Here is a 20,553-nt window from a genome sequence, read left to right on the forward strand (position 1 = left end):
CTCATGAAAACAGGGTAGATAACTCTGAAATAGGGTTTATATTATCCAATAATTTATAATAATTTATTGTTAAGAAGACTAGCCAAATCAAAAGAGAATGGAAGATTATTCAACTGAGACAACTGGTAGAGAATCTGGAAAAAATATGGAAGAGATCATCACCCCACAACTTTAAACAAACAAATAAATAAATAACAAATGACTGACTGAATGAAAAAGACCCATATACAAAACTACGAACCACGAAAAAATTAGAAAAACATGAGAAGAAAATAAATCCTCAAATTTCTGGGTAGGGGATGTTATTTAGGTAAGTGAAAAATTAAAAAACAAAATAGAAACTAAAGTAAAAATAAATACATTTAAAAAAAAGCAAAGCAAAACGTGGCAACTGAAACAGGACATTCCATGGGGACAGGCTACAGTTTCCACAGTTGTCTGCTTTTGAGTTTTTAAATAACTTCCACTCAAATCTTTGGCCTTTATCAGTTTCTAGAGAGATTCAAAGATATTTTTGCAATGGTCATAGCTTTATTATTCTATAACTATTGGCCAACTGAAGAAAATTCACATTTCCAGTCTCTCTGCTTTGCTTATCAATGAATCAAGTGCAGGTGGCTGCACCAGCCCTGAGCTAGGCTTTATGAGCGATGAAGGCAGCTTCCTTCTCAAGGAGCTTCCTCTAGCTGCCCAGCAGGCTGATAAACAACACTGGCAGCCCATCAAGGATGGTCAAGGCACTGGCTGGGATGTCCTTCAGCCATGGCTTCCTCTGCTTTTAACTGCAGGGCTGGGAACCAAGAACTTGTTTCTATCTTTGCTTTGCACACAGGGAAGCTCAGAGCCAAACGTGGGCTTCATGGACCCGGTCACCCTGACCTCATTTCTCTGCAATCCACCCGCCCATGCCTCCCGTCACTCCTGCCTCCAGGCTTAATTTAGTGTTTAGAATTCAAGGGACTTTTGTAAAGCTACCTCATTCCTTTCATGGATCAAGGAAAAAGGAAGATAGAATAGTAGCATAATAGACAATACCTGTGAGGGCAAACTTTGCAAAGGCTCTGGGCCAGTGTCCTTCTCCAGGAAACAGCTGCATCTTCCCCGTCAGGATTGCTGTGAGGACCAGATGCTCCAGTGGCGGGGGCCACCCCTGGAAACACTAATAGGTGCTGCAAAAGCAGAGACTGAGAACAACGATAGGGAGGTTTTCCATTGTAGAGCACATCCTGTGAGTTACAATGCTGAGAGGAGGTGCTTAGACAGAAAACTGAGAGCTACAGACTCATCAAGTGGGCATTTTAGTAAAGTCAGACACACACCACTGCCATCCAGGGGCCAGGCATTCATCTTTGTAACTTTGGGCTTTAGGGTTAGCTCTGCAGGTGGTCACTCTTAGATTTGAAACTATCTTATCCTTCCATGAGAGCTAGTACTTAGGAGAAAGCCATGTCCCGGCAATTACCTAGATGGGCCAGTAATGATATGCATGGGGAAAGTTGTCCCTGCACAGCTGGACTCAGCCTGACCCTGTTCCTTCATCTTCTTTTCTGTTTATAAACTTCCTGAGCTCGGTTTCCTAATCATATTTTTATTACAGACTTCCCTCCCCTTGTGTGCATTCAGTATTCATTTATTCAAGGGGAGAGTGAACTATTCTTTCTTAAGGGCTTACTCTAGCTGTAAAAAATATATCAGGCCCTTGACCTCCGTTGTTTCACTTCTCACAACACTGTGGAGTGTCATTCGGAGGTCTCTTTCACAGATGAGGACATTGTCGTGAAGAGGCTAAATAACAGCCTCATTCTCAGTAGGAATTGGCACTTTCCCCTTCAGTGCACTTTCCCCTTCAGTGAGGTAAACAACGTGAGGAAAATATGGCATCGGGCTGAGAAGTTCACCATCTAGTCGGGAAGGCAAACAGTTTAAACACATCATTATCATAAAGTATGAGCTACACAGTAACTGGAGTCTAGGTGAGTAGCCTGGAGCCAGACAGAAGGGAGCGGGCAGCTCTGACGGGCGGCCTAACCCTTAGAGCTTCAGGGTGGAGGCCTCGAGCTTGAGCCTTAAGGAGGAGTGGGTGCCCGGCAGGCACAGGGGTGGGGGAGGGAAGACGCTGGGCCACGGGAGCAGTGCGCCCAGGGCCCTGCTGGCCAGGCGAGGCTGGGGGAGCAGTGAGGCTGGAATGGTGGGCAGGGCCAGATCCAGACAGGACTTGGAGTCCCAGGATGGGCGACACTAGCCAGGGCTCAAGCTTTGGTTCTAGGTGGCCACTGCACTTTCCATCTTCTCCGTCTTCTTCTGGCCAGACCTTGGGGGTTTTGCTGAGAAAAGCAAAGAAAAGACCCCTGCTTCAGAGTGCCACGCCCCAGGCCTGTAGAGAATGCCACAAATTCCACTATTAGCAGTGCATTCCTTTGTGTCAATGAGCCACTCAGGGCGGTTCAAGAACAGCAAAACCTCAACAGCACATGTTTAGGCTGACACGTGTATGACAACACTAATTTCAAAAGTGTGCATGTAAATAGTGGTTCCCTCTGGGAGTGGGGAGGAGGCAGGAGACAGGATGGGGTGTATGCAAATTATTCCTAATTTTTCTAATCCTTGGTTTAGGTGATAGGAGTTCATTATATTATTTTTTTTAATGTATCAAGTGATAAAAAGGGAAAAAAGAAAGAAGAATACAACAAAGAGGCAGGTATGAAGAGTTTGTCTTGAATCATGATCATGAAAAAGTCCAATTTTGTGCATCCAAGGACCAGGTTTTTTTTTTTTTTTAATAAAAGCTATAGGAATAAAAATGCACATCCAAGTGTCCACCATCAAATTAAACAGATAAAACACAGCAAATATAGTTGAAGCCCTCTGTGTATGCATCTCCAATCCCATTTTCCTTCTTGGTCCCTAGATTTCCTCATGGGTGTTCTTATTCCTTTGCCTCTATTTTAAAAAAATCTATGCATATATGTACCCATGAACAACAGAGAGTGATTTTTGCATGGTTTAAAACTTTAAAGAAATGATATTACCATGCATAACAACCTATCCCCAGGATTATTCACTCAGCACTATGTTTTGGCATTGGTAGCTCCAGTTCCCTCATTTGCTCATCTGTATAATATATATTTGATTATACGAGCATGGTGCAATTTATTCATTCATTTTCTTGGTGAGGGACACTTATTTATTTAAATTCCTTTGCTGCTATAAATAATGCTGCCATCAACATTCTTAAGCTTATCCTACAACTCACACACTCAAGAGTTTCTCTCCCTAATGCCTACGAGTAGAATTGCTGGGTAGCAGGGCATGCATGCCTTCGGTTCCACTTTGGTTCCAAGTTGTTTCTCGAAGTGGCTGTGTCAACTTACAGTGTATGAGAGTTCCCACTGTTTGTATCCTCATCAGCACCTGGTAGTGTCCAGCTTTTTCATTTTTGTTCATTCTGGAGAATGTAAAGTGTTATTGTATTGTGGTTTGGCATTTCTCTAATTACTAATGAAGTTCAATGTCTTTTCTTGGGTTTATGGGACATTCATGTAGACTCTTCTGTAAAATGAATTTTTGTCTTTTGCCATTTTTTCTATTAGAATGTGTCTTTTTCTTATTGATGTCCAGGAATTAATGATATATTTTGTTCATTTTCTGCATCATAAATACCTTTTCACTCTCTTTTGCATTTTCAGTTGAACAAAAGTGCTTAATTTTGCTGTTGCCAAATTTCTGAATCTTGTTATTTACAGTTTGCGCTTTTTGGGTTTTGTTTATAGAAATCTTCCTGACCTTATGGCTACATATATGCTAATATTTTCTTCTAAAAATTTTAAGGTTTTGCCTTTTTCACATTTAGTTCTTAGTCCATCAGGAATTCTTTTTGTTTATGCATAAGGTAGGAATCCACTTTGAATTTTACTTTTTCTTCTTATGGCTAACTAATTGTTACAGTTGCATTTTTCAAAGAGTACCTTCTTTCACCAGTCAACTTGTATAATATATCAGGTTCCCACATATGCTGGCTTTCTATTGTTTTTTTCTATTTGTCTACTCTGTACCAAAACCACACCAGCATTTCCAGGTCTAGTTCCTGCACCTCATACTTTCTACTGCTATTATTTTCTCTTCCTCCTTTTTCTGGAATATTTTAGATATTCTAGGACCTTTGATTTCCTATATACATTGTAGAGCCACCTCATTAATTTTCATAGAAAACCCTGCTCAGATTTTTACTACAACTATATCTATCAATTATTCAATCTATTGACTATGTTGGATAGAATTCACATAGTTACGAGATGGGATCTTTCCATGCTTAAATGCGTTATCTCTCTCCATTTATTTAGAATGCTTTTAATGTCTTTCCCTAAAGTTTTATTATTTTCATATAAAGGTCTTACAAATCTTTTGTTAGAATTATCCCTAGGGTTTTTCCCCCTTAGGTAAATGGTATCATTTTTGAAATTCTCTTTTTCTAACTCTTTATTGCTGCATTATTACTTCTCTCCTTTTTAAAGAAGACAGATTTCTTACAGACAAGGCTGAGACGCAGAGGAGATTTATCAATGGATGCTCAATAAATTTTAAGGTATTCAGGGCTGACATTTGGCTTTTACACAGAGAGATGGCTGAATCCCTTGACAAAATATTGAAATACTTCCATAATGGCTGTCCGCAAGGTCCCCCTGCCACCCTGGCCATCCTGGCCCCTTCTCCTGGTCAAGCTCGGACGATCCCCTGGCCCAGCATGGGCACAGGTCCCGTGTGAAGGGCTGGTGTGTGCTGACTGCTCAACTCCTGCGCCATTTGAGGCACTAAATACTTTGACTACTACCTCTTAGGCGCCTATGCTGGTGCTACTGTGAACTCCGAGGGTGGTATGTGCATCTGAGTGGTTGTGGTTTCTCAAGCACAGAGAGCTCAGAAAGGGACGATCAGTTTTGTGGAGCAAAGAGGCAGTCAAGAGATCTGGACTATGATTAGGGAGATTCTCTTCAGCACAAAATCCCCGCAGCCTCTCCAGACCCCTTTCTTGGAGCTCCCATGGGCACTTCAAATATGTGATGTCTGAAATTGAACATCCCTTCTTGATCTGCCAAATCCCTGCTCTTTCCAACTTCTCTAATTATGAAAGAGTATCTCCAACTGTCTTGAACCCAATGGCAGAAAATTAGAATCAACCCAGATTCCATCTTCTTCTCATTGGCCCTCTTTTATTGCTTCCCAAGACCTGTCTTTCTATGCTTGAAAATAATCTCTTGAACTTGACCTCTTCTCCAACCCCATTGCCCCATCTCTGGGATTTTTAAATCATGTCCTAACTGGACGCCTGGTCTCCAGCCCCTTTCACTCCCCCAGTCCTTCCTCTGCACTGCTGCTAGTGTTACAAAACAAAACTTATCTTTATCATATTCCACTACTGGCTCGTCAGTCTATGGCTCAGTTTCCTCATCTGGGGAAGGGAGTGTAGTGGGAGACATAGGCTTGGCTTTATCACTGACCATGTTTGCAATGGTGCTAATAAAAAGCAGATTAGCTTTAGTTGGTTTTATCATTGCTTTTAAATCCTCTACAGATGAGGAACCCCTTTTTGCCTAGACCTGGTGACTGTTCCCACCTTTACCCTCTGGAAATAATATTACTTACCTTATAGAGTGGCTGTGAAGGTTAAATGAAGCAATGACAGTTGAGACCTTAGCTCAGGACTTTGCACTTGACAAGCTTTGGGTTAATGTTAACGATCACTGGAAATAAAATCGTTATTGGGTCCTTGTTCCCACCAGGGTCCCTGCCTTGGTAAGCAAAGCCTTTCTCCCCTGGCCTCAGTCACTCCCCTCAGCCCTCCAATCCCTAGTCGAGGCTGTTTGCTTAAACACAAAGTTCTTCCGTATTTCCCATGCTTTTGTTCATACCCTTTACTCTGCCTGGAATGTCTTTCTTTCTTCCCTGTCGATTCATCATTTAAGGTCCAGCTCACAGTCATGCTTTCTGTGAAGCCGTCCCCAAATTAATCCAGACAAATGTATTTGAGACAAATTATCCTCCCTTGTGCCCCTCTGGCCTTCTGCTCATGTCTCCTCTTTAAAGCCTGCCCTGACTGGAGCTCCTGGAGCTCTTTGTAACCGATTTTGTATCCACAGTGACCAAATTGTGTCTGCCCGATAACTGGCTAAATACTATAGGGATTTTGCTTGTTTTATTGGAAGGAATGAAATGCATGAAGGAACGGGAACAGTTTTGACTTTACCCGAGACCTAGAAGCCTGATTAGTGACCGTTTCTGCTATCTAATCAAACTTGATATTGGCCTTTTCTTTCCATGTCCCCCCCCCCCCCCCCCAAATATTCCATATACCAGGGTGCCTGTTCTAAGGATTTGCACTCTGTAACTAAAGAAAAGGCTATTCAAGAGCAGGGAGAAAGATGACGTCAGTCTCTGCCTCCACAGCTGTCCCTAAGAGGGCGCTGTTACCAAATCTCCAGAGGCCGCGACTGAAATACCAGCCCCGTCCCACCCGGCTCAGCATCGCTTCCCAGGCAGCAGCGGCCGCCGTGGGTCCTCCGCGGAGACCTGCCCACAAACATGGCGGCGCCCTGCTCAGCTTCTCCTGGAAGGGACCGTTGGGCCGGCCCTGCCTTGCCAGTACTGGGGGACTTCCTCTGCAAGCCGGCTTCCTGCAGCGCTGGCATTTAAACGCGCGCCTCGGGCGGCGGGATGCTGCTGCGGATGCTGAGCCGTCCGCGCTGGGCGGGGCTGCCGCCTGCCCTTAGCCGCCTGCTTCCGCGGGAGGGAGCCCAAGCATCCCTCGTTGCACCCTGGGCAGAACAGGAGAGGGCTGCAGAGAAATCCGGGACGCAGGCACCCGCAGTTTAATTGCAGGTTTGACTTTAATTTCTAAGATTGCCTCCCTCCTCCGCCCGCTTCGCTTAGTTTTCCTCCCCTCGGTCTTGGAAGCTGGATGAAGCCGGAGCTGGGCTTCGTCCCCGGAGCAAGAGAAGAGCGCGTTCCCGGCGCGGCTCTGCCGCCCTAGGGCCCCGCGAGGCGCGCGCCCAGGCCATGGTGCGGCTGAGCCCCGCGCTCGGGTGAGGCGCGGCGCGGCTCGGAGCGCGGCCGGCCGGCTCTGCGGGGCACCCTTCCCGGAGGCGTCGAGGGGCGCCAGGCGCGGGGGCTCCGCGCCTTCCTGCCGGGGCTGCGCGCGGGGGCGAGCGGCGGCCGCGATGTTCAGCTGGCTGGGTTCCGACGACCGCCGGAGGAAGGACCCCGAGGTCTTCCAGACGGTGAGCGAGGGGCTCAAGAAACTCTACAAGAGCAAGCTCCTGCCCCTGGAGGAGCATTATCGCTTCCACGAGTTCCACTCGCCTGCGCTGGAGGATGCCGACTTCGACAACAAGCCCATGGTCCTGCTGGTGGGCCAGTACTCCACGGGGAAGACCACCTTCATCAGGTGAGCCCTGGCGCCCCGCCGCCGCTCAGTGCTGGCCTCCTTGGCAGCCCTAGCCAAGCTGTCAAGCGGGGCTGGGGGTCTTCTTGTTGCAAGGCAGGCAGGCCCCCTCTAGATGGGGAAGGGGTCCCATGGCCCACTAAAGTCAAGGGGTGTGCAATTTCCTGTAAAAGCCTGCAGTGCAGGAGCTGTCCTGCTTCCGTTCAGGAATATTTGAGCACCGACAACGTGCAGAGCACTGTGCTTTGTTTGGTGAGGGGAGCTCAAAGGTGACGGGCTGTTCAGGTACTAACGCTCCCTAAACCAAGCTTCTAACACAAGCCTTTGGGAGCAGGACGTGCACCAGCTGGTGTGTCGTGTCTGAACAGAACCCCTGATGGAGATGGTTCTAGTGGCGCAGACAGCCTTGGACTCGGCGGCTTTGAGAGGCTCCGTGATTTCCCACCAAGTTCAAACCAGGCTGAGAAGCTGGGGCTGATGGCCCTAGTTTGGACATCTTCGCTTGTTAGAGCCGCAAGGGCCCTTAGAGATGAATCCATTGGTTCTTCACTTGCTCAGGACCTCCTTTGGAAATCTTAGGAAAAGGGGAGCCTATCTTTAGAAAAATGCACATGCATCCCATATTTGTGCACAGTTGGGGGGGGCGGGGGGAATCAAGGACCATCCCTGGACTTTCAGGTGAGGCCCCTGATCTAATTCAGGTCCTTTATTTTATTAAACACCGATTTCTACCTAAAGCACTTTGGAGCTGCCTGGGCGCTGTACACGGTGTTCTTTGTACTCTCTGTCCTCTACCTGGCCAGGTTTATGACCCCTGGAAACCGCAGGACATGTCCAGGCAGCTCCTGCCATGCACAGCCTTCCCGGGCTCTCTGGACATGCCTTGGTTATAACTCCTGGCACGTGGTTTGGAGCGTCTCCTTCGGGGAACACGGGCACTTACAAAGCAGCAGTCGGGCCTTGCCATCTCCAGGGCCTCGCCCGGTCCTCACCTTCAGGAGGTTCCCAGGAGATGCTGGCAGAACGGGAGAAGAGGGGAAAAGTAGGGTCCCTGGCGGTGGAGCCCAGGGCCGCAGGCAGGTTTGAGCACCTTTCCTCCAAGGAGGTCTCTCGTAGCTTTCCCTGAGTCATCTCTGGGTGTTAACTGTGTCTGAGGAAGTGGCAGAGTCAGGTTGCCCCAGATTATTCCTTATCTGGGGGAGACAGGAAGGCCGGCAGAGGCAGGGCCCTGCTCTTCCTTATCATCCAAGTACAAGCGTATTCCCTCCCCATCATGTCAGTAACTGAATTTGGTAGGGGCATCAGAAGCTGCTCCCCACTGTGGCGAGCGGCCCGGCAGGCTGTAGCACGGTGGCGCCCTCCAGAACCAAATGACATTTTCTTCCTTCCAATTAAATTCAATGAACAGTAATTTTATTTTTTATTTTTAAAATACAGAAAAGGTTGAAGAAAACAGAGTCACCCATAATTTCATGACTAAGGAGAAACCATTTTAAATACTTTTATACATCTTTCCAGAATTTTAGCTGTTTTACAACACCTTTGAGATTATGCCAGACATATAATTTCGAATCCTGGCTTTTTTACTTATAGCATGAGTTTTCCCGCTGTCATTAAAAACAAAACAAAACAGTGTCAGTGTTATTTTTAACAACTGCATAATATTTCACTGAATGTCTACGTGATTATTCATTTAGTCAGTCTACTTCTTTGGAATGTTTTAGGTTGTTTCGGAGGTGTTGCTGTTGTAGAGTCACTGACTATCTCTGTGCACAATATTTTTCCACATATCGGACTGGTTTCCCAGAGATTTCCAGAAGTGGAATTACTAGGCCAAAGGTGCAGAGTTTTTGTTGTTGTTTTGCATGGAGTCGTATTCCCAGTTGCTTTCCAGAAGGGGAAGAGGGCATAATACCCTTGTCATCAGGGGGGACAGGACTCCACTGGGGGCCTCAGGGGGCCTGTGACCCTGCTCAGGGGGCCTCTTCTCTCTTCCCAGCCCTGCTCCTTGAGCTCAGCTCACCACTCCTCATCTTGGTCTTGGGCCTGAACCTGGGAGGGCTCTGCCCTCAGAACAAAGGCTTGCCTCTCCTTTCCTCCATCCTCGGCTTTTTGCCCCTTGAGTGTCCGTCCCCTTCCAGTTATATGTGCTTACTATGGGGTCTATTTCTCGTCTCAGGAAGAACAGGCAGAAAAGGACATTCTTCTAATAACTAATTAATGTGCTGTGATCACTGCCTGAAATAACTTCCCTGGCCTAACGCCCAGCAACCCAGAGTAATAAAATAAACAATAAATTGGCCTGGCGGCCACACTCTCCAACACAGACTGCCTCTTTGGAGTACAGTAGCTCTGTGTCCGTCCGGCCTGGCAGCCTCTCCTCCTGCCTCTGCTGTTTTGCTCCCTCCGCTGTTTCTCTCTCTGGCATCCGGCCTCCAATCGCTTCTCCCTTGGACCTTTCGGCCCCCAGTCACTCATCTTGCTGCCCCCCCTCTGACTCCTCTCTTCTGCAGATAGCGGAGCTGAAGGCTGACTGCCCCAGAGATTGAGGGAGGCATGGACGGTCCCAGGGGCCACAGGGGAGGCTTTGCTGGACCGCGGCAGAGCCGGGGAAGCTGGCTGGAGCTGAGCGTGGGGCTGAGGCCATAAGCTGCCTGTGTCTCCACGGCGAGGTGTGGGCTGAGACTCGGGCTTTGAGGTCTGAGCGCGTGGGGGGGCTGATGGTGGTCTCCCCACTTGTTCAGGGGACTCTGTGTTTTCTCCCGCCAAGGTGACTCGGCATTTCCCTGTGGGTCTCTCACCACAACCCTGGCCCGCCCACCGCCCAGGCCTCATGTCGGGTGTTACACCACCTGGAAAGCTGAAGGGCTAGAGGAAGGCGGCCACCATTCTGCTAGACCCCTGGCCTCTGCCAGCCCCAGTCCCTGCAACACCGCGGTCCACGCCCACCCTCTGAGGCCAAGGGTGCCCTTTTCTGTCAGGCCCTGCTCTGCTGGATCTCTCAGAGCGGCTGGGTATGAAAGCACCCAGCTCTGGCCCGGCCATTGCTGAAGGGAGCATTGTCCCCTCCCTCAGGTCTGGCGCGCCCCTGCCTTGAAGGCCAGCACTCAGGAAAGCACTCAGAGGGCCTCAGGGGAAAGGGCTACGTCTGCGCGGGCCGAAGTCCACCAGTGAACACCGGCTGGGTCAGCACATTCCAGCTTCCACCACGCCCTGACCAAGCGCCCTTGTGAGGAAGGTCGAGATAAAGTCACATCGCCTAACCCTCAGTGGTGGCATCTTTCTGGAACTTTCCACACCCCGATTTCCTTATCCATAATGTGTGAACAGAAGTAACCACCGCATAGGCTTAGTACCAGAATTCGGAGGGGAAAGAATGCGTCTCCAGACCTGGTCATGGTCCAGGCACTCTCCCTGGGGCTGGCTTATTCCCTGCCCTCCTCCTAGCGCGATTCTCCAGCATGAGGCTGGGGGAGACCGAGGAGGGCCTGGCCGCAGCCGTGGCCGGGATCGAGGGCAAGGGGAGGTGTGTGGTGTGGGTGAAGGGCTGACGTCTGTGACCGTCCCGGGCAGTGGACGGGGCAGGCTGGCCCTGCCACAGGCTGGGCTCAGGCATTGGGGGGCTTTCGAGAACCCTGTGAGTCTGGCCAATGGATTCTTCTTTGTGCGGGAATCAGTTCATCCCTGGACTCCCTAAACCTAAACTGCAGCTGAGGCGACTGTGTGCCAGGGACACTGGCGGCTGCCCGCGGGGGCACAGAGCTGCCTCCTATCTCAGCTCGGCCGTTGAATATCTCCCGTCCACTCCCTCACTCTGACTGTGGGGGACTTTATGGTGTCATTGGAGCCCTGTGAGATGGGTAGAGAAACTATTATTATTATTATCGTGAATCCTTTAAAGCTGAGGTACAGAGGCTTAGAGAGACCAACTTACGCAGAGATAGACATATAATATGATTAACTATAAACAAAAGGCAGAAAGTAATATGTGCTCTACTGTGCGCCTAAAGGATATGCATATTAAGAGCTCTGGGCCTGGGGGAAAGAGGGTGAGTACATCTGGTTTGCGGTTGAGGTGGGAATGAATCAGGTAAGTCTTCATGGAGGAGGCGTCCGAACTGGATTTTGGAGGCTAGTAGAAATGTGGGGGGCACTAACAGGCAGCAGGGAGGTGTTCATTTTCTCTAATTATTGTCGGTGCCGATATGGGCAGATGCTTGGTGTAGCCACTTTCTCTGGCTCCTTTTCCAAAACTCTTGTACGTGATCTCAAAAATAACTTCACTCTATCCCTCTGGGGTAGTTTGCAAATCAGGGAAATTGAGGCAGCGGGCTCTTGGTCTCACCCAAGGTCCCATCTGTGACCAAGCAGCCACCCACGAAGGCGTGTTCCCGGCTGAGCTGAGGCTCCGAGCCCAGCCCGGGCAGCGCCTGTGGGCCCAGCGTCTCCCTCCGCTCACCCCGTGGGCTCCGCCTCAGAGCAGGTCGGTGGAGGCGGTTTGGGGGCAGACTGGGCTGTGATTCCTGGCTCCAGACCAGCTGGGTACTTTCATCACCAGTAAAGCAAGGCACATATTAAAAAAAAACATGAGGAAAACCGTGTGAGATACTTTTCATAAGACAAATATGAAGCAAAGCATCCTCATGGGGGAAATCAGAAGTGTGCCAGACTTGCCGCCCCCTGGTTTGTGGCCTAGTTTGCATTTATTCTGCCCTGCATGGCAGGGAGGGGGGCGTGCCCATCTTTCCAGCTCTTTGCGTCTCTAAATACGTTCATTTGGCCCCGAGCTTGGGCAGCCTGGGCCCCGCGTTCCTCAGCTGCAGAGCTGAGCAGTGCTGCCCTCCACAGGGCTGGTGGGAGGCATCCAGTCAGGGCCCCAGACCGGGCAGCCGGGCGGGGGCTGCGCAGCCCACCTGCCCCTTCTTGTTCGTGCCCCGTCTCAGCTGCCCCCACTGTGGTTGAATTGACTCTTTTTCTCCTGCTGCTGTGGGAACATTTTTGCCCGGCAACAGGGGCCATCTGTATCACGTCCCATACAGAAGCAGTGCATGAGATTTCTCAATAGATTTTCCTTTCTGGACACACTGGGGGCTTTGTTACGTGGGCACCCGGTGCTGCCAGCCGTACCCACATGTCCCTGAGGATTTACCCAGCCCGGGTCCTCTACTCGGCCAGACTTGCTGCCTGGCCTCACTGGCGGCCTCGGCGAGATTCTGTTTCTTCAGACCCGTGAGTGGTCAGCAAGCCTTGGGGTCATGTGGCTTTGGCTGAGCGGGCAGGGCAGCAGGCGTGGCCACAAGGCCCTTGCTTGGCCCCGGCCCTTCCCAGGAAGCCGCCTCTGTTCATCTGCTGAGCACGCCATGTTCCTCTCCGGGTTGGCGTTTGCGACGCTGTGTGGGAAAGCACGTCAGCACTGCTGTTCGGCCCTGCCCAGGCCAGGCGTTCTCCAGGCTGCCTCTGCCCGGTTTCTTGCCACCCCTCTCTGTTTAGCTGTCCCTGGAGCCTTTGGTGATGTCCCCTCCTGCCCAGAGGCCACACTAGCCACACCTTCTGCGGGGCCTCCCTAGAGCTTTGCGTCCCAGGCCTCACTGGGTCAGGGGCTCCTGTGCAGAGGCGAGCGTGGATGGGGCTTCCCAAGCCCCAGCGCCGCGTCTTGTGAAACCTTGCTTCCTAGGGGGTGCCTGGCCCTACTGCTCTTAGGTCCCCAGGATGTCCTTCTAGGGATGAGCCAGAAGCCTGTTCTGTACCTGATAGCAGCAGCCTTTGCATGCCACACCCCTCTCAGTGAGGCCAAACTGTGAACCCAAGGGCTGACATTTATGGAGACGGGTCCGTTCCTGGGTCTGTGGGCTCCCCAAACTAGCCTTTCCCCAAGGCCCAGCTCCTGGCGAGCCTCTTGCCAAACTGTTTTCCCTTGCAGCCTTCTTGTCCCACCCGCCCCTCTCTGCCCCATGAAGGGCCCTTTTGTCCTGTCCCTGGAGGTGGCTGCATTTCCTGGCCAGGGGAGACCTAAGGGGCGGTGGGTTAGGGGCACGAACTGCCAAACGCAAGTGTGGCGCTGAGCTCAGCCCTGCTACTTCCTGTGACAAGTCAGTTAGCCTTTGTTTCCTCCTCTCTACAGTGGGATGATGATCTAGGTGCCACAATCGTTTTCAGAGCTGAACGTCTATAACTAATTCCACCCTCATGACTTTCCTTACGCCCATTTTATGGTGAGGATCCTGGTGCTCCCATCAGGGTCATGAAGACAAAACGTGACAATTCAAGGAAAGTTAACAACGCCTGGTACAATTCAGAGACAGAGCTGAGCCATTGCCGTTCCCCAGGTTAGAGGAGAAGGTGCCGAGGTTTGCGGAGGCCTGTCCCTTGTGGTCAGAAAAGCCAGGATTCAAACCAGGTCCACGGGGACTCCCTGCCCCTCCATTGGGGCCCTGGAGGAAAGGGTGCTTTGAGAAGGCAGGAAGGGCTCTCCAGGGGGGCCGTGGCTGTAATTTATTGGCATCACGACCCAAGTGCTGGCTTTCAAGGGGATCTTCTGACCACGGGAAATCCTGTCCTCGTACCCCAGTCCTGGTGGGAGCTAAGAGGCTTCCCCAGGAACCTAAACCTAAACCCTCCTGAGTGTGGTGACGCAGCTCCAGGCGGTGACATATGCCTCGGCTGCACCGTGCCGCGGTGTCCTCCTGGGCTGCAGCATCTCTGCGGGCCCCTTGGGGAGGGAGCCTGTAGCAACCCAGCCTAAACTGCCCTTGTAGGCTGGAGTCAATTAACAGCTCAGAACACTTCTAGAAGGCACACGTGAGTGTAGATGAGCCGGGGGGAAGTCCCATGAGTCTCCTGGCCACTACCCTGTTCAGCAGAGTGGGGCATCACCCCAGGCCCCCACCCTGGGGTGGTGTGGGTGCCAAAGGGCTCTGGGTGGGGCCTCTGCCCCGACATTAGCCTTGACTGGCTCTCTTGGCAGTAATTTCCTCAGTGCAGAAGACAGTTTCAGAGTGAAGGATTTGCTGTTAGACTGATATGGGTTTGGGTTCTGGTTCTGCTACGGGCTGTTTCACCCTGACAAAGGCCCTTAGCACAGCCTCAGTTTCCTGCTGTGACGTGCCTAGTCTAGTGTGTGGTATGTAGAAATGCTGTTGAGTATCAGTGGTTATTTTCAGTAAAGTGAAAGGATTTGTCTAGAACAATGTTCTCAACCCTGGCTGCACAGGAGCATCAACTGGGAGACTTCTAGAAAGTACGAGTTGCCGAGACCCCCACCCCAGTCCAAGTGGGCCAGAACCTCTGGGATTTGGGCCCAGGTTCCACTTGACAAAGCTCTGCAGGTGGCTTGTATGTGCAGCTGGAACTCCCGACCCCTGACCGAGGAGAGCTCCAGTGCCCCTGGACTGTCCCCTGCCAGTCCCAACCCAAGGCAGTTCTGACTTAAAGTTGCGCTGAGCTCCTGAAGGGCTCGGCTGTCCTTAAAACTGTTTTCTCCATTCCCTGGCTCACCGCTCTTGACTTCTCAGGGCTCTGGAGTGCATTCTGGGAGAGGGGCAGGGAGCCTTGGCTTCACATTGCCCAGGCCTGAAGGATGCCAAGAGAGGCACTTGCTGCCTCAGGCCAGGAGCCAGAAGTTCAGGTGAGCTGTGCGCTCACCCTCCTCCTGCCTTGTTAGGTACTTGACGTGGTGGGCAGGGGAGTGCATGCTCTCTTTTGAATCATATGCTAGCTATTTTTATGTTAAATAACTAACCAGATAAATAGTGACCTAAGAAATGTCATAGAGTCCATGGCTGGTATAATTCTATAAAAACTATGGCTGTATGCCATGTACTTTAGCAGGTTGCCTTCAGTTATGGTGTTGGCAATACACTGCAGAATTATTTTCAACCAGTTTGCTTTATTTCTGAGCCCAAACTTTGTTTTTGCTGTTTAAATTGTTTTCTTAACTGATTCAGGGAGGGGGAAAAAACCAAGAATGGAGTTAGTATTTTAAGTTCAGCTGAAATCCCACCTCCTTTACAAAGTTCTCTGGATTCCTGCTCATCTCTCCTCATCGTGAAATTGCATTACTTTGAACCTGCCTGTTTTAGTTTGCTAAAAGCTGCTGGGATCAATTTACCAGAAATGGGTTGGCTTTTATGATGGGAATTTATCAGGTTAAAAGCTTACAGTTCTGAGGCTGTGAAAGCATCCAAATCAAGGCATCATCAAGAGATGCTGTCTCACCAAGTTGCAGCCGTGGGCAATCAGGCCCATGGGGCCTCATCTAAAGAGGCTTCTCTCTGAGCTCAGTTGTGGGTGATCAGGCACATGGTGGGGTCCGCTCATCTCTCCCCTCTCCCCTCTCCTCCGGGCCTCATGTCTTTCAGCTTCTGGCTAAAGTGGCTTCCTCTCAGCCTCAATTCCAGCTTCTCTCTCAGCTTCTGGCTTCTTCTCTGTCTCTGCAGCTTTTTTCTGTGAGGACCCCAGTAAAAGGATTAAGACCCACCCTGTTTCCTGCCCTACTGAAGTGAGCTAATCAAAAGGAAGCTCTCTCAACCAAATCTAATCTAAAGGGCCTACCTACAAGAGGTGTATCCTCACAGGATGGATTAGATTAAGTACATGTCTTCTGGGGTCTACCAGCTCCACCCTGCCCCACTGTCTCTCCCCTCTGACCTGCCTCTCGTCTACCTTATAGCAGACGTGTAGTGTGGCACTAAGAGCAGAAGCCCTGTGTTATGGCCATGCTTCTTTCTCCAGGTACCTGCTGGAACAGGATTTCCCAGGTATGCGGATCGGCCCCGAGCCAACCACTGACTCCTTCATTGCGGTGATGCAGGGAGAGGTGGAGGGAATCATTCCCGGAAACGCCCTGGTGGTGGATCCCAAGAAGCCCTTCAGGAAACTCAATGCCTTTGGCAACGCCTTCTTGAACAGGTGAGTGTGGAGGGGGTGCCGCACCTTGGGGTGCTCTCTTTTCTTTTCCTTGGAGTGTCGGGTATGATTTTGTGATAGGACAGGAATAAGGGCTTGGGATGCTCATTGCCTTTTCACTACCAAGAGTCTCTTTGACCCTTTCTTGCTGGGAACTTAGCTGAGTCAGTTTAAAGTACGTGGGAGCTGCAAACACTGGGCTGATCCCGTCTCCTCAAGGAGAGAGAGTAGTGCAGCAAACGGTAAGATCACATTCCCCCACAAATAAATGTACACAGGCTACTCTTTGTAGGTCTAGCATTTGCAAATGCCATGGTCAGGATTTGCATCTGGTAGAAGGAGGTAGAGGAGGGTTCTTTCCTATTCCTGGATGCTGTTTGTACTTGAAGCCCTGGGTTTCATTACTGACCATCTCATTAAACTCACTGTGTGACCTAGAGGCGAGTTCAAGCCTGCAAACACCTGGAATGCTTGGCAAGCTGATCTGAGCTTTCACGTTATTCTTTTTCTCACTTAATCTGCAGGCTGATCTCCCAATCACACTTGTTATACTTGTTTTGCATGTGTATTGCACGGGACAATTTTTTAAATGACTTTTTCTGGTGGGAGGTATTTAGGATAATGATAGAGTACAGGCTTTGGGTTCAAATCTTGCCTCTAGCACTGTGGCTCATGGACAAGTTACCTAATACCTCTGTCTCAGTTTTCCCATCTGTAAAACAGGGTATAGTAATATCTTCCTCCAAGGAGCTGAAGGAAAAATGAGTATAATAATGCACAGGAAACACTTTGTACCTGGTACATAATAATCAAAATGAAGATAGGTGATATTAGAGAGTATAGTGGTTTTACCAGGTCTGGTTTCATTTGATTTCCCACATTCCATGAAGAAAATGGACATCCACCCTTCTCATTTTTTTTTTTTCAGATGTAGAAGTTGAGGCTCACTGCTCAAAGTATTGTTAGCATCTCTTATTCTGGGCAATATTTTTTTTCTAAAACTATGAACTTGTCTCTGTCTTTTCTTTGATAACATTGAGAGTCAACAACACTCTGAAACAGGGACAAGGAGGGGACTGCATAACTAAAGTGTGAAACTGCAGGTGGGCAGAGTGTGCTCCCAAAGCAGTGAGGCAGGGAAGGGGTCATCTTGGAAAATCCTGGGAAATTGGGCTGGCAGTTCAGGAAGCCTCCAAGCTTTGGCTTGGTTTTTCCAGGGAGCCACGCCATGAAGTCAGTATAAGATGATTAGGTGGGAGTGGTGTTAAGGTGCACTGAGAAAGGTGGTCCTGACATTGGGGAGTGGCTCTGATACCTGACGCTGAGTGAGGGGGTCCAGACCAGGGTGGAGGGGAAGGCATGGGCCCAAGACGCTGAAACGCACAAGTGGAGGGGGCGGGCTAGAGAGTGAACCGCTGGGGGAACGAATGAAGGGTGAGTGTGGTGAATCTGATTTTAGACACCGTGAATTTGCAGTGATTGTAAGTCAGCCAAAGAGCATGAGCCTATCTGAAGGTAGAGGAGAGAAAAGCTGGGTGCATAAAAGAGGTTATTGGGGTCATTGGAAGAGATGAGTATGGGCTTGGTGGTTAACCCCATTTTGAAGTAATAGTGCTTATAATGATAATAATCCTATATTGTATCTTATGGAATAGCATGTGGTCCATTATGCTAACAGAACTTCTATCATCACCATCATATGCCTGGGGCATTCCTGAGAGCTCAAGACCCTTAGGTCAGTGATCAAACCCAGCAAATCTTGCTGTCTCCATTTTTAAAAGTATTGAAACTGGGAAGTACTTGTGCTTGGGTGATGGAGGGGAGCGGGGCAGTTTACCTTCTTTAAAGACACTTAACTTCTTTGAACCTTATTATCTTCATCTGTAAAATGATAACATGCAAATTGAAAATTCTCTGTGCCCTAATCTCTTCTTGCAAATGTTACATAAAGAAAATTGGAGAGAGAGAGAGAGAGAAGCCTATCTAGTGATTACTTGTAATTGCTCAGGATGGCTATATCTACGGAGTAGAATTGAGGGCCAAAAAGGATGGGGGTGGGGGGAGAGACCTTTATATTTCATTGTATCTCTTACTGAACTGTTCCTTTAATACTTTGTACATGTATTTTCTTTTATAAAAAAAATCAAAAAAATATATAGAAAGTGTTATGAAGAGAATAACAAAAACATTTAAGGTGAGTCTGTTAAGCAGTCTGGACTCTCTCTTTAAAGCTGTGATTTTAGTGAATAAAACATGTAGCCTGATGACGCAGACCTGGCAAGGTCCTGCATTTCCAGGACGCCTGTCTCAGAAACTGGTCTGGAGAGGCAGCTTCGATAGGGAAAGAAAGGGGGCCTAGCTGATGGTCATTTGTGCTTCCCAGGTGCCTTGCTAAGGAATAGGATTCATGTTTTATTTCAACAGACATGAGGTACCTGCAGGCCCTGGGCTCAGCCCTGTGGGGGTGGCGCTGACTCCAGGCCAGCGGATGGCTCAGGAGAGCCAGTGACACCACCAGGCAGAAGAGTGATGCAGGCGACCTGCTGAGAGCCCTTTGTGGACAAGTTGACCTTTGACATGGATATCAAATGATGAGGGTCTAGAGGACACAACAGTGCTTGGCCAGGGAGGCAGGAGGAGAGCCAAGAGCATGAGGTGATGGAGGGTGACAATCACATATGCCAAAAAGAGGTCAGGGAAGTAATGATGGGAGGTGTTGTCAGAAAGCAAGAGGATAATTGGTAATTGATGGAGCAGGTCTCTGAGAAGATGGTCCCAAAGCACAATCAAGGGGAAGGGATGCAGTTAGCCTTGGGGAAGAAGCCACAGCTCTGCTCCCAGACTTGAAGAAAGAAAGTGAGGACAATGTAAACGATTACATTTATGGAAAGATAAAACAACAACATTTGGTGGAATTCATGGACACTGGCCTCCATTTTTCTAAGTAGGAAGCAAGGTGACCTGCTGGAGGACAAGGAAGACTGGGTCAATTGGAGAGGGATTGAGACAACTGCTAGCTCCTCTCCTCCAGGATGCCACCCCTGAAGCCTGTCTCTCCACCTCGGATCCCCTGAGCCCTTCATCTGACCCCCCCTTAGAGTGCAAGTCCTGTGAACATGCCCTCTCTTCTCCAGCAGACTGTGTTCCTGGGGCCAGGGGCCAAGGTCTGGACATCTTGATGTCGCCGGCAGCAGGGCTTTGCAAGCCTCAGGCTCTCCCAGGGAGCTTCCTCGAAGTACAGGCTCCTGGGAGCCATTGCTGGGACTGAGTCTGATCTGGAGCCTGGAACTCTGCATTTCAAGCCAGCCAGGAGTGAGACCCTCTGCCCATGGTTCCTGGCATGGTGTCTTTTTAAAATTATTATAATATATATATTTTTTATTAAAGAAGTTGTAAGTTTACACTAAAATACATAGTTCCCATATACCCCTTGTATTAGTCAGCCAAAGGGGCGCTGATGCAAAATACCAGAAATCTGCTGGGCATTATAAAGGGTGTTTATTTGGAGTAGGAGCTTACAGTTACCAGGCCATAAAGCACAAGTTACTTCCCTCCCCAAAGTCTATTTCCACGTGTTGGAGCAAGATAGCTGCCGACATCTGTGAGGCTTCAGGCTTCCTGGGTTCCTCTGGGCTCAGTTCCTCTGGTAGACTATGAGGCTCTCTAGGCTTTGCCTTTCTCCGCAAGGCCAGCTATAGACTATCAGGCGAATGGCTCTGTCTCTTTCCCCAGGGCTCCAGCTTAAGACTTCAGCATCAAACCCAACATCAAAACTCCAACATCAGAAAACCCTCAACTCTGTCCTTTGCCATACCTCTTATCTGTGAGTCCCACCTCTTAGTGGAACTCAGTGCCCTAATCATAACTCCATCATGCCCAGGTATAGATCAGATTACAAACATAATTTGAATTTTGGGATTTATCAGTAATATTAAACTGCTACACCCCTCTACTATGAATGCCTTGCATTAGTGTGGTACATTTGTTACAATTAATGGGAGAATATTATTGTAAGCATACCATTAACTATAGTCCATGGTTTATATTAGGGTTCACTGTGTTATACAGTCCTATGGTTGTTTTTATAAATTTTATCCTAGTAACATTTTACCCAGGTTCACATTTGTAATTCAGGGCTGTTAGTTACGTTCACAGTGTTGCACAACCATTGCTTTACCAAAGCTTTTCCATCCCCCAGCTTGCTGTCTTAGGGT

General features: G+C 49.3%; 1 protein-coding gene across 1 annotated transcript in view; it reads left to right on the plus strand.

The window, feature by feature from the left end:
* The first annotated feature begins 6,691 nt into the window (after positions 1-6,691).
* Positions 6,692-20,553, plus strand: part of EHD3 (EH domain containing 3) — a 30,414-nt gene continuing 16,552 nt past the window's right edge. Inside the window, exons 1-2 of the mRNA XM_004451077.5 lie at positions 6,692-7,438; positions 16,166-16,342. Coding sequence (XP_004451134.1) covers positions 7,212-7,438; positions 16,166-16,342 — 404 coding nt within the window. The 5' untranslated portion in view covers positions 6,692-7,211. The remainder of the gene's footprint in view (positions 7,439-16,165; positions 16,343-20,553) is intronic.

Source organism: Dasypus novemcinctus, chromosome 17, assembly GCF_030445035.2.
Source record: "Dasypus novemcinctus isolate mDasNov1 chromosome 17, mDasNov1.1.hap2, whole genome shotgun sequence".
Lineage (NCBI taxonomy): Eukaryota > Metazoa > Chordata > Mammalia > Cingulata > Dasypodidae > Dasypus > Dasypus novemcinctus.